Source organism: Channa argus, chromosome 10, assembly GCF_033026475.1.
Source record: "Channa argus isolate prfri chromosome 10, Channa argus male v1.0, whole genome shotgun sequence".
Classification (NCBI taxonomy): Eukaryota; Metazoa; Chordata; class Actinopteri; order Anabantiformes; family Channidae; genus Channa; species Channa argus.
In genome coordinates this window covers 17,638,139-17,655,723 of record NC_090206.1, presented here as the reverse complement: position 1 = coordinate 17,655,723, position 17,585 = coordinate 17,638,139, and the positions used below count along the sequence as shown (strand labels likewise).

Below are 17,585 nucleotides of genomic sequence, written 5' to 3'. Positions count from 1 at the left end.
CAAAAGAGCCCTGTGCAGTCTCACAGGATGAAAGCAAGTGTTATCTGTCTCAAGCACTAAAACGTTCTCCAAATGTCCAAAGCACAATTCAGACAGATTGGAACATTTATTCTTGCATGTTTAAGATTCAGGTCGGCAATCAACAGACTTGTTTTCAATGGGAACTGAGAGAAAGGGAAGTGTCAAGACGGAGCTTTGGAGGCAAGTCAAGTGAGCAGGACTTCCCCCTTCTGTGCATTTTTTTTTTTAGAGGACTGTTACATAACTGGAGCAAAGCGTTGTTAACAGCAACAACCGATGTCCTCGTTGAACCAGGGCAATGCAGAAGGTGTTCAGAGGACCAACTTTTCATAAATACAACTATACAGACGGGTGCAAAATAATCAGTATTGCCCTGCAAAGCCTTTTGAAGGGCATGTTGCTACGTGTAACTTAGAATGGATTTAAAAGGCTGGATTTAGTTTTATTGAGGTTTGGTGAAATGAAAGAACAGATTATGGGTTTTGATTAAATTAAATACAAAGATCACCCACCCCCTTTGCTTACACATAACACTTAATTTGACAAGTATGTGTGTTGTGCGGAGCGTATCTTTCCCCCACCATCCTTTGTCTCCTTATAGGAACAATGAAAATCAACAGGCAAGCCTCCCTTCCGCCTTCCATGTCAGTCTGTCAGTAGGTCTTGTGCAGACTTGCCCTCATTTTAAACCAATCGAGCGCTCCTGCCCCAAGACAGGAGGCCAATGAGCGGCGAGGCATGGCAGGGGCTTGGTGAAGTGGGTGGATCAGAGAGCATGTATGATGTAATGAGTCAAAATTTTCCCAAGAGCATGAGAAACATGATCAATTGGAACAGCTTGAATAGTCTAGAATCAGTTTACTGCTTATTCACAGTTCTTGTGCTAAACTGCTGTAGGCATTTTTCATGTATTTTAAAATAAACTCTTCATGTACAAAAAACTTTAACCAGATAGGAACCTGAAAGTCGGTCCCACATGGCTCAAATACAGCAGCAGCCACATGCTATTGCTGCTGCTAGATAAGGCCCAGCCACAGCAGTGATTGAACTCGAATAACCTCGTGGGGACTGTATAGGTTACTCTGCTGTTTGGACCATCTGTACCATGGGGCCCTGCGAGGGGCAACGCCTGGTATGTCACGTATCAGTACAATGGCACATCTCAGCGTTTCACGGTCACATCAATCAGAGGTCCATAGGTAAATTACTGTTAAATGACTGTTACTAGTCAGATAAATTTATGACTAGCAAACATTTAATTAATCTCATAATTTTAAATGGTAAAACAAACCTGCACCACTTTTATCAATTTATATTCTACTGTAGGGGAAAATAAACTTTAGAGAAACAGCAGTTGTGTTTGTGAATATCAGATTTTTGAGCGTTTAGTCACTGTAACATCATTAGTCACATCATGCCACCGTCTGGTGTTTGGCTCAGTCACTTTGTTGCCTTGACAAACTGCAATTCGAAGAAACTGTTTTGTCTTAGTGTGTTTTTTAAACGATTTCTCGATCCCACAGAGATTTTGACACTCAAGTTGCTGAATCTTGGCTCCCACGAACCCAGCTTGTGTTGTGCTGTGCTGTGTGCTTTTACATGTTGCAAAACTTATGTAAAGTAAAACAGCAGCACCAGTAAAGTCAATAACTAATTTCTATTCTTATTGAAGTCAGACTGAAGATGCAGACAGCAGATTGTCAACGTCATTGGTTCCCTCTAGTGGATAAACCAAACTCAGACCACACTGTAAACATGTTTCCTACAGTCATGATTAGGTCATAGCTCCAATAATAAAGACTTGCTGTAATTCTGTACCATAGAATATGACATTATTTCAATTACTTTTTTTGTTTTATGACTTTTCACAAATGTTTCATTAATGCAGCCATGGTTTTGAGTTTGCCTTTACACTGATAAAATTAGAAGTAAGTTTTATATTTTTTAAGGAGCGACCCTGTGATGTGATCAAAGAGGTCAGTAAAAACTGAAAACAAATTTGCATCATATCATATCAGTAGCAGCAATTGTGATTCTTCAGCTTATATTGTATATTACACGACTTCTTTCCTAAATTGAAATTAAAGATCAGTCTACTCGCAACAATGCTGGAAAGCATAAGGTCACTGGGAGTTTATGCTTGACTGTGGAAACAACTGTTGCCAAAACAAATGCAAAGTCCACTTAAACAGTTGCAATCAATTGATTGTATGCTAAGTTGAGAGGTCTTCAAGGTCTCTACAATTTTAGGGATTTAGGACCTAAGGTTGGACAGTTTTGCTGAATGGGGTGAAAAGTAGCTATTACAGGATAAAGGTAAAAACGAAAACCTCGAACAGCAGAAATTAAAGAAGAGACATTAAATGAATGAACAGACTCAGTATTATCAGTGACACCTACAGTACTAATCTAGACACAGTGTCTCCTTCATTGGTTTATCTTTGTAATTATATAATTCAACATCGACCACAGGGTCCGAGGTTCGCGCCCTGCTCTTCCCGACCACACATCCAAGTTTCCTTGAGCAAGACACTTAACCCCCAACATCCCATGCCCAGCTGAGCAGCACCGGTCCCAAGCCAAGTACAAATTGGGGAAGGTTGCATCAGGAAGGGCATCCAGTGTAAAAACTGTGCCAAATGATGTGCTGCGGTGACCCTGAACTCACAGGATAAGCCAATATGATTATCACTGACATCAAAACTATGAAATAATATGATTGTATTAAAGTTTTAAAATGAAAAATAGTTTATATTTTAGATTCCTCAAAAAATGGCAAATCATTCCTTTTCAGTCCAACACATTTGGACAATGACCTTCAAGTACTCTGAATTGCTATTCTTAAGTCTGTTCTCATTGAAATACCAGTCCATTGTTACTTTAAGGCATGTAGGCCAGTCAATCCAGAACATTTCAAGAACACTGAAAGTTTTAGCAAATCAAACAGCAAAAATCTTCTAATGCTATGGTGAAACTGGCTCTTAGGCAGGGAGCACAAGAAAAAGTTACCTGTGCTGCAGTGGATTACCTCATAAAAGAACCAAGAGAAATCACCACTTAACAGCAACTTCATTGTGCAACATTCTTGTATTTTTTAACAGAAATTCGCTCCATTTGTCTTAATGTGGAGAAGTGCAGTGGAGGTAGAGGGTTGATTGAACCTTGATCATGTAGGCCAGGGTAAATGGGACTTCACAATTTTAGGTTTAAATTCAAGTATTTAAATTTAACAGCAAATAAACACAAAAATGATAAGCCTACCCTGGTTATGTTGCTTCTGGTTAAGTGCATGTATCAGTCAGAAATGCAACAGAGGGGAAACTGTGAGAATCAGGCCTTCCTACTTAAATCACAGCAAAACAAACAAACACCAGTGAGGAAGACCAATACAAAAGTGAAAAAGGAGTTGTGATGATGCCGGGGGGTGCTCGGCTAGCGACACTATTAACAATTTATTCCGAATTATGAAAATAAAACTTAACCAAGATGGCTACCACAACATTCAGTCATGACGTGCCGTGCCATTTTGTCTGCACTTGGTGGGACCATTACTTGCTTTTGAGCAAGACAATGATCTGAACACACCTGTAAGAGATATTTGCCTAAGAAGGAGTGATGAAGTATCAAATGACCTGGCTAAGATGTCTACCTAACTGAGTTTGTTTAGCTTGAGATGGACTGCAGCGTGAAGGTAAAACAACTAACGAGTGCTTATCCTGTGTAGGAACTCCTTAACACTGATTTAGAAAAGTATTTCCAGTGCACTCTCATGTAGCTAAATGACAAGTGTGCAAAGTAAAAAGTGGAAAGTTCCTACTTGTAACTTCATAGTTCTGATGTCATTATTATTAGTCTTCAATGTAGAAAATGACAGAGAAAAACACCAGATAAGAAGATGCATCAAAACGTTTGACTGATACTGTAAAAAAACAGAAGTTACAGCTACAGTCCGCAACTTTTAGGGTGTCAAGCTGACACTTAAATTAATCTGCCCAATGCAATAAATACTGATGCTGTATTAAAGGCTTTGATTTCTCAGAGATATGTGCGCTATACCCTCTTACATCAGCATCAGTGACAGAAGGTTAGAAAGATGAATCTGAAGAAGTGAATATATGCACAGCTGCCAGTGTTGTTCTGCGAGTCTGTGTCACAGGAATTACCTGTCCAGAATAAATTATGAAGCATATCGCTACTAAAACAAACATTTAAAAAAAGTTACAGTACATACTGTATCTTTACAGACATAAGATAAAAAGATTTTTTAAGTAGAGCAAATATTAGTGTCATAGTTCTGAACCAATAATCTGTGATAAAAAGGGATGAGTAATCATTCCAACACGTGACAGGGAGAATTAGCTCCTGAACACAATTCATTATAACGACATGACAAAACAAAGACATACAACTATGATTCACAATCATGCTTTATTCTTGCTGATTTCTTATAAAAGAATCAAATAAAAGGCTCTTTCAAGATCTCACACACGGCTCAGTCTTTCAGTCTTCAGTCTGTTTCCTGAAACTATACTTTTCTTTACACCTTTAGTCTCTTCATCTTAAATATCTTTTATTAGCTTGTGACTTCAAACCAAAACTTCATTGATTGTCAACACAAAATCTATCTTAGCACCAGTACATTAAAACTGTACTTTTGCTGTTTTGAAATACTGTTTTTGAATGAGGGAGGAAAAGCTCAGAATAAAGGGATCCTAATAAGTACATTTCAAAATGAAGCACCAACCATACAAAGCAACAGTTAACCCATAGATAGGCTTGTCAGATACACAAGAGGTCAAATATATTAATGACTATTAAATTAAGCACAACAAACAGTGTAAATAAAACACTGCAACACAAAGCACTCTGGGATCTGAAAACACCATATTGGGACATCATAGGGGACAGTCGTGGCTGCAGTTAAGAGGGCATCTCAGCTCCTCTTTCTGAGGAGAAGGCTCTGGACTCCAAAGGCAGTACAACCTTTCCTCTAAAAGATACACAGGAATCTGTATCAGTTCAGGAGGAGTCCTGGGGAGCGAAGACCATGACTATCTGTCCAGTTCGTAAACAAAATCAAATCTCAAAGTTCAAACACACATTATTTCATACTGTGAGCAGGGACTGGGACAGCCCGTGCTACCCAGGCTTACAATGTGAAATGTGGAGGAGAAATAAACAACCTAAGCTTTTAGGTCCTTCCAATAATGATCTCTTGAAGAGTGAAAAGGAAACAGGAGAAACAAGGTATGAGGCTCCGAGCTGGGCGGCCAATTGTGTTTGACTATGTGCTGTGGTCTCTCCTCTGCAGGTCTCCCGGTCTCCAGAGAATCCATCCAGGCCAGTAGCCTCCCTGACTTAGCCTTGACTTACTGTCCCAGCTTCGCTCAAAAGTTCACCAAGATACACACCTTGGATTATCTCCCATCAAAAAATATCGCTTTCCCTCGGGATCAAACCCAAACATAAAGTCCAAAACATAATCCGCCCCTTGCCACAAGAATATACATTATAACCAAATGTGTTAACCCTGATGGCAAGATATACATATAAACTACATGTATATACATAATCAATATAAAAGGTTTGCTCAATAGTTCTCATGTATTCAAATATACCTATAGATAGGAACCTGAAAGCTGCTTTCTAGCGCTGATCACTCCTGTGTGCAGGTCCTTTTGGACACTTTCTGTCTGAGGTCAAAGGTGGAGTGTCAAGTCATTAGTGTAGCTGGAATTATACCCATGACCTTCATTACAATGGACGGACAGGTTTCCTTAGAGCTGCTGCTTACAGGACTTAGGCTGACACATTTTAAACTGTTGAAATGTTGGAGTAGTGTGACACAAGAGAGGCTATCGCCTCTGAATCTTCCCTGTGTTTGTCAGTATCTCTTCCTTCTCTTCCTCTTCCTCTTCCTCCTCGTTCTCTTGTAGGATGTGAATGGATGAGCCAAGTAGTCTCTGGAGTTCAGGTACAGTACGCACCAAATCCACAAGTCCCTCATCATCCTCTTCATCCTCCTTCTTGTTTTTGCATCTGTATGGTGAAGCTAGAGCGGAGCTCACCTGGCTAACTGATACCTGTCTCCAGAGCTCAGTGCGTGATAAGCTGACCACCTCCAAGTGTGGATAACGTGCTCGAAAGATTCGGGCAGACATCTTTAGACGCTTCAGGACGTCTGTCAGGAGGAACCAGTTGCAGAAACTGCAAGAGAGAAACATCTGCAGCTAATGAAAACCAAACCAAAAACAAAAAATCTGAAATACTATGGCCCCATTTTTGATCAAAGACACAAAGGCCAAGGAATTTATAGGCAGTCTATCCATTTTTTCTCAAGTAAAGCTTCTTTTCTTTGTGCTTAAAAAACATACTATGCTGTGTACTTTAAATAACAAGTGATCGTTTTTCAAGCATACACTTAATTCATTTTCAACCTTCCAGAGAACTACTGGCTTTAATACATATGTCATTGTCATTGTATGTCATACATGTAGACAATATATAAATCTAATTCCTTAATGCAGGTAATCCAGTTAGTAAATGTGTACTCAAGCTTGTGTGGTTAAGTAGCTGACATGAGAAAGTATACAAATATTCCTTTCTAATTAGTTCAAGGTAAATACATTTACTGCAAAAGTAAGCAATCCAATCATTGTCTCTGAGGGACATTTAGTAAGCATGAACATACTGTAGATTACAGATGTTCTTTCACTAAAAATGTTAAAAATCTAAACCAAATCTGCAGGTTTCTTTATGAAATGAAATCAGAAACATATTCCCACATGTATTTCCATCTGGAAGAATCAGGTAAAACTGCAAAAATGACCTCCTTTGATTCTTCCAGTCCTTCAACAACCTGACTGTGTAAGGATTTAGCTCATGAACATCCAGTTGGATTATACACTTGTGTCCCAGATGACAAATTATGCGACTGATCGGATGCAGTATGACACTGGTGAGCGACATGGGCACGTCACAACTATGGGCCACATAGTAGAGAACAGGAGGCTATATGGGTTTTCTTGACCCTTTTCTTGAGTAGTCTGGACTAAATATCCAGCTCAACATTGCTTAGAGAGCATGCGGTCATGTAACATCTGTAGTTCCACACTGCAGATATTCCACCATATCTGTTGTGGGTCTTATTCTATTTGGTTTTGTGTTGTGGCAGCAGCCTGAGAGCAACTGATGCCAATAGGATTAATAACATCAAGGACGTTAACAGAGTGTCACAGAGAAAGAAACGGCTTTAGCTCCTCAGCTATTTTGTCTGATGTAAATTGCTTTCATTTTTGAAAACACTGTGCAATTACATGCACATTTACATACACATCTTTAATGGTGTGAATAATTTAAATATCCTTAACTCCATGTCTTGATAAAAAAAACCCTTCTATTCATTGCCTTGTATTAACAAACAACAAATTTATAAATGATTGTGGTTTATGCATCTGAGTGCTTCGCATTTATACTGTCAACATCATCGCATCTTTGCTCACTCACCCCTGTGTTAATGAAACCTGAACATGATAGCAGGGTAGGAGAGGCTCATCGGAGAACTCAAAGAGAAGGCAATCTTTGTCCAGGTCTCGCTCTGTCATCCCTGTTACATTCTCCTCCAGCTCCTGATTCTGCTCAGACAACAGGAAGTCCCAGCATGGCTCCTGCTCAATCTCTGGAAGAGAATGTTCGCTGAGGTGAGAAAATGAAAAACTGGTTGCATCTGTATCACCAGTGAGCATCTTTATTACAGTGTTAGGTCGCCCTCTAGCGTACAAGTCAGAGTAACAGCCTTCTTATGACTGCTAAGTTAGGTACCAGCACCCAGAAAATAACTTTTACCACATTTTAAAAGATTCTAAGATTAAGATTAAAGACAAAAAGACCCATTTAATTTATTTTTTTAAATATAAAATAAAATTAAAGTGTTTTCAGTGGAGGGATTATCATGTTGGTCAGGTTTTAAATGTATAAGGCCTCTCCAGTTGTACAAGATTGAATGGCACAATGGCTTCTAAAGACATGAATAATCCTCAAGATCCCCCGTCACTCTGTGTGCAGGTAACACAAGGAAAAATCCATTATATAACACTCATTTTAGGGACAATTTAGGATTAGGCACCCTGACTAAAAAAGGTTTTAGGGGGAAAGAATGTAATCAAAGCGCACAAATTGCAGTCTACACCTTGGGTGAGCAAAATCTCAATCTCATTTGAAGAATATTTTTAACAAAAACAAGGTAAAATGTAACAAATTAAATAAAACATCAGTCTATAGTGGAAACACTAAGCACAAAATCAACTGGAGGAAACTGGTAATTGCTCGAACAGGCCTATATTCTTCTGCCTCACAGACTTATAAGAACAATGTTTACCTAGGAAGCCAAATGGAGAAATTTACTGTTTCATGAACTGATGGACTGACAAATTGACAGCCACAATGACAGATATACAGAAAGATAAACAGCCAGATCCACTGCTTTCTTACCAAACAGGGAGCTGCTGTAGAAATCCCAGGGTAAACTAGGATCCTGTTCACCGCGGCCTTCAAGATCTGTGAAATATTCTGAAAAAACATTTAGAATTTAGAAAAGGTTGAGGACATGATATGACATACAAAAACAACAGAAACATAAAGAAATAGAAATGAACTGTTAGCTGACTGATGTTCAGATCGACCTTCACAACTATGAAAAGTGCTGGGAAAATATTCTTGAATCTGCTATTTAAATCAGCATTTGTAACAAGTTGGTTTAAAAAATATTTAGTTTTCTGTGATTTCTTGCAGCCCAAGGCAAATATTTCCTAACAGGACATAAAAGTAATCATCAAAAACAAGCATAAAGCCTTTTTGCAAGTATTTTTTTTATGACACTATTGGCCTTATTTGATTTATTTTTATTTTTTGTCCTTTCGGCTTATCCCGTGAGTTCAGGGTCGCCACAGCCACAGCGGATCATTGTCCGCATATTGATTTGGCACAGTTTTGACACCGGATGCCCTTCCTGACGCAACCCTCCCCAATTTCTACCGGGCTTGGACCCCTTGGCACTGCACAGCTGGGGAAGGGAATAGGCTGTTAGGGGTTCAGTGTCTTGCACAGAGACTATCTTGAAATTATTAATGGTCAGTGATGAGTTATTGATTAATAAAATAATTAATAAAATATGTAAGTAACAATATCAACTTCATTAGAGGAATCTTAGAATGAGCCTCTTTTTAGTAGCACAGCACTTTTAGTTTTGGACAACTAAGCAATCTGAGTAACACATCTAACAGCAAACAGTGACGGTCAAAATCTGTGGAAATATAAGATATTCGAAGTGTGGCTATTTATCTAAAGCAACTTTTTCTGATGGAAAAGGAGGCAAATAAAAGGCATGAACTACCTGTAAGGAAGGTCTTCATGCTTGGACTATGTGCCAGTTTGACCGGCGTGTGTCCAGAGTAGGTGGCCAGAGTCGGATCAGCACCATGATTCAGAAGCAACCAAACTATTGGAAGATTATCACTTGCCACTGCATCATGAAGAGGCCTGAGAAAACAACAAACAAATGCAGCAATAAACAAGTAAATGATTATCAGGTTATAAATAACTTGATTTTATTGACTTTTGACCACAAAACACTAATTTCTTTAAAAACATAACAAATGCAACATATATGTTCCCTATATGACTAGTTGACATTTGAGCAGCCTCTATTTATTCAGTACAGGCTGTGGAATATGACCGACTACTTCAAAGAGCTATAAAATGGACCTTTACGCTTTAATTATTTTGTTACACATGCTGTTTGCAAACGTCAAGAAAACCATGCTCATACTAAAAGAGTTACACTCATAAACATACTCTATAGGCTCACATTATAAATTTTACTTACTAGAACCATGACTCTAAAACATGACACACAAAGCCTTACCGTGTTCCATCCTGGGCGCTACAGTTGACATCTGCACCATGTTTCAGCAACATCTGGACAATCTGAGTCCAGCCTCTAGAGGATGCCTCATGGAGAGCTGTGTAACCGGCATTGTCACGCCGATTCACCTCCCTGATGTCCTTTTCCAGACAATACTGAACTACGTCCTGCACACAATGGTAAATCAGATGTACTTTGTCACGATAACATGCCTTCAGGAGGCAGACTGTTAACTAAAGTTAGTAAAGAGGTGGGATTTTACCTGATAGCCCAAGCGCGCTGCACGCTGAAGCAAGGTCTCCCCAGCATTTTTATTGACAATCAGTCGTCGAACCTCTGGAGGAACGGGTCTTTTGGATGGAGACTCTGAACCACTGTTTCTTCCTGATGAGACTTTCCTATTGTTTGGAGATGATGGCAAACTTTTTGAAGTGGGTGGGGGGCTATCTGGTCTTTTCACATCAGCACAATCATCATCCAGGGCAAGTGAGGCGACACGCTTGCCCAAAATGCTGCGTTTGGTCTTAATCTGAAAAAGAGATTTATTGATTAGTGTACTGTGTGAAATGGAATATTGTGCAATGCAATGCGAAGTTCTGGCAATAGGTTGCACTTATCAAAGAGCGGGGCTGAATAAAAGCATCTGGAACCATAAATGTGATAAAAATGGCATTTATCAAGCCACAGGGGGGCACTGTAAGCTAATATATTTGTGGAACCATGCGCCTATCAACACTGTATGACTTGAGATGAACTGCAATCCATCAAGAGGCAGCAGCAGCAGCAAGCGACTTACCTTCTGCTCATCACTGTCACACAGGTGTTTGCTTTTGAATTTTCTCTTCCCTGAAGGTTTGTCACTGCCCTCTGGAGATACCTCACTCTCCTGGTAGCGAACCGATCCAGAGCGGGTGAACGAAGGTCTTCGCTGAGGAGGCTCTGGACTGGAGCCAATGGGACTCGGACATTGCTCTACCTGAGGATCTGTGATGACAAATTGGACTGGAGATTAAAGTGAGGCACAAACAAAAACTGTTACTATTTAAACAGCGTCCATCTTTTCTATCAAGTACTGATGGTGCACCTTCATCCCTCTCATCTACCAAGCTGAACAAGCACTAGGGAAAATTTTAAGTGTTTTTCTTTTTTTTGCCAGCAGCAAACAGGCCAGTACTTCCTGCACCAACCGGGGTAATCTCTATGTAACATCTACTCTGCTCTACTTTTTCAATCTCATGTTCCAGTTTGCCATGTTTCTATAAAGCTTCTATATATACAGACACCTTATACTGTATGTGTCATATCCACATCAGGTAGTTATCTGGACGTGCTGTGGATGGATCTACACCTAATCATCTAAACATCTTCATCTACAGTGCCTTGAAAAAGTATCCATACCCCTTGAAAGTGTCCACATTTTGTCACATTACAACAACAAATGTAAATGTATTTTGTTTTATGTGATAGACCTACACAAATTGGTACATAATTGTGACATGAAAGGAAAATTATACATGGCTTTCAGATTTTTCTTACAAATAAATATCTGAAAAGCGTGGTATTCTCCATTTGTATTCAGGCCCCCTGAGTCAGTACTTTGTAGAACCACCTTTTGGGGTATGTCTCTACCTGCTTTGTACAGGACACTGCAGGCTGATTTGTGAAGCCGTTATCAACTAACATCTGCTGTGATTAAAAGAATAAAACTATTAAACCTCCAACTAATGTTAATTTTTAATTGGCTATTTATTTGCCAATGATTTGTACTTAACTTTTTTACTTTACTTTTACCTTTATGTAAATTATTGGGGCAATAAAATGTCAGAAAATAGTCCAATGTGCTGGAAGCTTGTAACTTTCTCTCTCTCTCTCCGCAGAGAAGCTTAGTACCTGCTGGAGTTCCACTGTCTTGTCTCAGTGAGCTTGATTCTTCGAGGTGCTCGGCATCTTCCAGCTTAACTTTCTCTGTGATGTATTCTCCAGCCTGATACTTTTTGCTTCGGCAGCGCCGGCGCTTCTTATGCGCAGGAGTGTCGCCCTCTGCGCTGGCCGTCTTCCCCTTCCCTTGATACGCTCGCTCTGGTGGGGGGTTTGAACGAGGCCTACCTCTTGGACGCCGTGTGGGTTGGGTGGGAGTCACAGGGGGTGACGGAGAAGCTGGGGGAGGAGGCATTGGGGGGGGTGGAGGGGAAGGCGTTGCAAAGCCCCAGAGGTCGAGTCGAGCCTCATCAGCACGACGTCGTCCTCTCCTCAATCTTGGGAAGGAGCTCTCTGTAGTGTCTTTCTCCTTACTGGATAAACCAGAGCTACTGAGAGAGACTGGGGTCTCCACATTCTGAAGACTGCTACCACTCTCTGTAACTGATTAAATCACATCAGATTGTTACACTCACCATCACTTCTATGCTTTGTGAGACCTTTTCTGTCTGCTTAATACACACAACCTACCATATTTCTTAGGCTGACTGCAGGCTATTTATCTCTACAACAAAATCTATGAGCAGCCTATAGTCATATAAATGGAAGCTTGACAAAAGGCTACATGTTTGACACAGCTTAAAGCATCATTAAATCTGTGAAAGATGTCAAGAATATCTGCACGCTGTGAGAACTTTTAAGGGCAGTAGATGTCAGAGGATTATATAAAACAAAGACTATACCTGGTTTGTTGCAGGTTGGTTGCTCAACCTTGTTGGGACTGATCTTGTCCCTTGGAATTGGCTCTTTACTCTGTGGGGAAAGTTTTCCTGCTGACAGAGTGTGCTCCAGCACAGGTGCACATTGTTTCTTCTGTTGAAATACACAGGGGAGAGAGTGAGCAGGCTGTATTGGATGCTATTGATCACAAAGCTTTCATGGTGATGGAGAGCTTGTTACAGACTTGCAATGAACCTTTGGAAGCTAAATCACCAGTCAAAGATTAATTTTATGAAAGGAGGCTCTGTATGTCGTGTTCATTACTCAAAATCTTAGAATTTTAAAAGATGAATGCTACTTCATATATTTCCATAAATTCATACAAATGAAAAAAAACAAGAAATGTGCAAAGAACCCCTGGACATTAACAGTCCTGTACTTAAAGATAATTTACCTTTTTTTGGCAAGACACTTTGGTTGTAGTGTTTTCTGTGTCTTGTTTTTTCTTTCCTGCAGCCTTCTTTGATGGCTCAGTTGGTGACTTTTCCTTTGCTGGCTTCTTAGGACTGGTTTTCTTTTGTTTGATGGCAGCAGCTTTTGCTTTGGTTGGCGACTCCTCTTTGGTTTTGTTTGTTTTCTTCTCAAACTTATCACCTCCCCCCGCGGACTGGCCTGTAATAATAGGCGCAACCATGCCCTCCGATTTTTCACTGGTAGGACTGTCTGACGCCCCACTTTCTTTCTTCAAAATCTCTCCTTCTAACACCTGGGCTAGTTTGCTCTCCATCCTGTTCCCATTTGCTGCTGCATTGCTTCCAAAAAGATGAGACTGGCCACTGGGTTTTGAAGCACCTTGCTTCGCTTGTAGTCCCATGTGTGGTACATGACTGCTGTGTATCTCAGTATTATTCTCCAAAGGCTCAGTGGTATATGCCTTCTCAAGTCTCTTCATAGTTTGAGCTGAATCCCCTTGAGATGGCACACCAGGCCATTTTTCCACCGACCAGTATGCTGGATATTCAAAAGCAGAAGTATGTTTAGACTGGGTGTCGTGGCTCCCAGTGAGTGGATTCAGAATATCAGCTTTTCTTAATGCAGTGGGTGAGGCTTGAGTATTACCATCACCTACCAAGGCGGTTGTTTCGAGAGCTTGCTGTTTTACAATGGATGCAAGGTTGGATAGGGGAGACTTTATTCTCTCCCACTTATCATCCTCATGTTTGGACGGGCTGTGATGAGTACTCTGGAACTTAGATCCTTCTGTAATTGTATTGCATTTGGTCTTTGGGGATCCTTGTGAGATCTTTCTCTGAACAGGTGAGGTTTGAGGAAGATGGGACGGTTGTTGCCAAGCTGGATTTACAACAGTGGTAGAGTATGGCACCGCTGTTTTGCCAGGTCCAGATTTTTGATTAATCTGAGTAATGGCAGAGCTTGACAGTGCAGTTGTTAGGGCTCCTTTAGAAGGACAGTTTTTAGTTAGTATGGCTGTGCTGGTGTTTTTAACATGCTTGACACTGTGTGCATGTTGGTTGCCCTTCATCAGACAGGATGGCTTCTTTCCTCCTGAGGCCATATGTTCTCCTTGATCAATTATAGATATAAACTCCTGCTTTGCAAAACTCTGAAATTCATCTGCAAAAGGCCCTTTTCCATCTTTGCCACAAAGAGTAGAAGCCAGTATAGGGCTAGCCACACCTACATAAGTTCCAGGGATGTTTTTGACAGAGTCTTGTGAAGATCCCTTCCCCCTGTTTGGTTTGGGCTCCGGGACCTGGTGATTCTGGGGCCTGTGTGTTTGCTTTTGATGAGATCCATTTCTGTGGGTATTGGGTAAGATGGGGTATTGCACAGCTGAGTTATAAGTTGTAGAATGAGTCCTCTTTGAGTTTAGAAAATCTCTCTGGTTTAACTCATTATTATGAGGCTCCATCATAGAAACTGGAGGGTCACTTATGCATTTTGGACGTTTTGATTTAGCAGATAAATCAAGAGGGACATCTCTTGGTTCAACTGAGCAAGCTGTGCGATCCTCTGAAGCAGATGGAGGTGTCATTTTAAGAGAGCCCATGGTCGCCTTGTCTATGCTGCTGCCTTTCTCCACATGCTTCAGTAGTCTGCTCTGAGAGGCAATGCTGGCCAGCGCAGAGCCACAACAAATGGCAGCAGTGGGAGACAACGTGTAGCGGGTGGGTGCTGCAGAAGTTAATGACGGATGTTGCAACGGTAGTGCTATAGCTGGTGAGGCTACAACTGATGCTAAAGATTTATGCTCTCCTACAGATTTGGAATTCTTACTCGACGAATGGTTAGATTTAAGCTTTGTGGTTGATGTGCCTGCTTTTTTCTCTCCAGCTGGAGTCCGGCCCACAGAGAATGGATAGGAATAGGTCTGCATGAGAGGTGTTCCTCCGACACCTGAGCTTTGAGGCTGGATTTCTTTCTGAAACTGACTGGCTGTGGCTTCTCTCAAAGCTGCAATCTGACCCAGTGCTGGTGGAAGAGTGATTTTACAAAGTGGAGAGGAAAAATTTGTGGAGGGAAGGAAGGCAACAGGCTGGGATGGTTTAAACATAGTGGCACACTGAAACCCAGGTGGAACACTTTGCACAGACTGTGTCTGTAGATGTGTTTTCTTACTGGATGTCACATTGCTATGACACGGATTGAGGGAGTCCTCCCGGTTGACTTTTACACCACTTGACCACTGAGGAGTAGGGAAGACCCCGACTCCATCCGCCTTGACTTTAGATGCCTCTGCCCTTTTATCTGCTCTCTTCTCCGAGTTGGCAAGGGCTGAGCTTGACATTGGCCCATTGTTGGGCTGCTGAGGTGAAGAAAGCTCAGGGCTGTGGTTGTAATTGCTAGTGTCCAGGCAGGCTTTCGCTGTCTTACAGTCTGTTGTTGGAGTGGTCTTGTTTTGCTGACTGAGGGTAACATCTCCTCTAAACTCAGGGGGGAGCGTCTGGGGGGGATTTCCCACCATACTAGTAGACGCTTTATTTGGAGCACTGATCTCTCTGCTCACCGTGCCTCCATCCCCTACATTCATTAGTGTAGGATCCACCTGAGTAATAAGAGAAGTTCATGAGGCCAGTGGTAATTAGATAAGAGCAAACAATGTATAATATAGCAATCTAACTGTAATAAAATACAATTACCTGCATAGGTGTTTCTTCAACACAACATGCCTCAGGGGGTAGGTGAGTCTGTCAGGTGAGAGTTTTCTTTGAAGTACAGTAGTATGCTGCAAAATACAAAAAAGAGCAGTTACTCACTGTTAGTAATGTTCTAATTTCCTATACTGAGGAGACGTTAATTGTATCCTTCATAAAAGGAATTATACCTATTTTGTGTGACAATATTTATTTCAGAGTAACCAACTAAAAATGTCCTTTCTTTGAGATTGAGGGCCAGATATATTACGATTTCCTCAGCGCGGGGAGACAATTCCGGTTAGCAGAGAGATGTATAGCAGAGTCAGGAACATATTTGTTTTGTTGCTCCCTTTGGTTTTAGTTGTTTGCACACTGGGAACAATTTGTTAGTGCTCATCGATCCAGAATGTGAATACTCTTTACTAAAATGGGATATTCGGCTTGTGAAATAAAACTAATGAATCATTTGCATCATGGAGAAATTATGAGCCAAGGGGCTCACGGTACAGACACATACACAAGACCACCATTTATAAAAAAGACTGGTCATCACCTTCACCTTTCAGCATGTTTCTTTCAGTGCACATTTATATTACTTAGAAGTCAACAAGTTTTTGAATGAACCTATTTCGTTCAAACCAGAGTTAAACAAAATGCAGTCTAACTCGTTCGCAAATATTCTTGCTACAACAGATCAACGACTCCCATCTCCACATATATCGCACAATATATATGGTACAAGATATTATGCTAAAATGTTTGACTTTCCTCAGGCGGGGACATTTTGATGTCAAACAAATACACCAATCCCAGTTTTGTTTTTCACAAGTATTTTCACCAAATTAAATATCTAAATTATAAAAACTTATAAACATTGTCCCACATTGACAAAACAAGACAAGTTAATTCCCAAACATTTTTGGAGGAAAGATACCGCCTTCACTGAAAACTTCATTCTCTGTGTACATGCACTGGAGGTTTCAAGCTTCCCATCAGACACTTTTAAGCTTATATATTGGACCATGATTGGCTCTCAACTAGTTCAGATGTCACAAAATCATGCTGGTACATACATTTTTTTTCCCTTTGGAAGATGAATTTAAATAAAAAACAACCCTTCTCTTTTCAAACACTGCACATAATTCTGCACAGTGAAGGTCGAACATTTAAGTCAAAGAGCAATAAGCACAACACATTTCTGAGTGTAAGGGAACTATAAATGTCTTTACTAATGTAAACATATGATTAATGTAGTCTAAGTATGCACTGTGCAGTGGTATTAAGCAATAAACATAAATAATGAAGAAACTAGAGGAGATTGTATCAGGAGATTCTCAATAAGGTTAAGGACAAAAACCCAAGACAACACACCCAACACACAGTTCAAACGATCTTTTAGTGAGCGGCTGAAAAGGCTGAAGATGGGTAAAAGACTGTTGTTTGTTTATAAAGTTAATTGTTATCTATCAGTGGACTACTTATCATTACAGCGTCCCTCCTCAGTTTTAATAATGTGGGGGTCAGTATTCGTGCTCATTAGACTTATCTAAAATGACATTCCGCCCATTACATCTCTTTAGAAAACTCACAGAAACATTTTTACAACAGAAAGCACGCACTCCTCCGCAAAAACACACAGCTGATAATACAAATAACAATCAAAGAGTTCGTCTAGATTGATGCCGTATGAAAAAAAAATATGAAGAGTTCCTCTCGTGTACATGGACTACACACGCCAAAACAGCCTCTGGTATGTAGGTAGAGGTGAGCGCAGGCGAGCGCATCTGCAAGTAAATCAGACGACTAGAAAAGCGATTGGACAAAAACATTTATGTCCAAGCTTTGGG

General features: G+C 40.5%; 1 protein-coding gene across 9 annotated transcripts in view; it reads right to left on the bottom strand.

The window, feature by feature from the left end:
- The window catches only part of bcorl1 (BCL6 corepressor-like 1), a 32,287-nt gene that overhangs the window by 9,531 nt on the left and 5,171 nt on the right, over window positions 1–17,585 (bottom strand). For 5 of the 9 annotated variants that reach the window (XM_067518078.1, XM_067518080.1, XM_067518077.1 and 2 more), the window contains 11 exons: window positions 15,742–15,827; window positions 13,035–15,647; window positions 12,604–12,733; window positions 11,834–12,304; window positions 10,740–10,927; window positions 10,206–10,472; window positions 9,944–10,110; window positions 9,413–9,558; window positions 8,512–8,589; window positions 7,528–7,699; window positions 4,431–6,228 (listed from right to left, as the gene is read on the bottom strand). In XM_067518078.1, coding sequence (XP_067374179.1) covers window positions 5,877–6,228; window positions 7,528–7,699; window positions 8,512–8,589; window positions 9,413–9,558; window positions 9,944–10,110; window positions 10,206–10,472; window positions 10,740–10,927; window positions 11,834–12,304; window positions 12,604–12,733; window positions 13,035–15,647; window positions 15,742–15,747 — 4,590 coding nt within the window. In that variant the 5' untranslated portion in view covers window positions 15,748–15,827 and the 3' untranslated portion in view covers window positions 4,431–5,876. Of the gene's footprint in view, window positions 1–4,430; window positions 6,246–7,527; window positions 7,700–8,511; window positions 8,590–9,412; window positions 9,559–9,943; window positions 10,111–10,205; window positions 10,473–10,739; window positions 10,928–11,833; window positions 12,305–12,603; window positions 12,734–13,034; window positions 15,648–15,741; window positions 15,828–17,585 lie in introns of those variants that run through there. The other 4 variants (XM_067518083.1, XM_067518084.1, XM_067518085.1 and 1 more) reach the window with 4 other exon arrangements.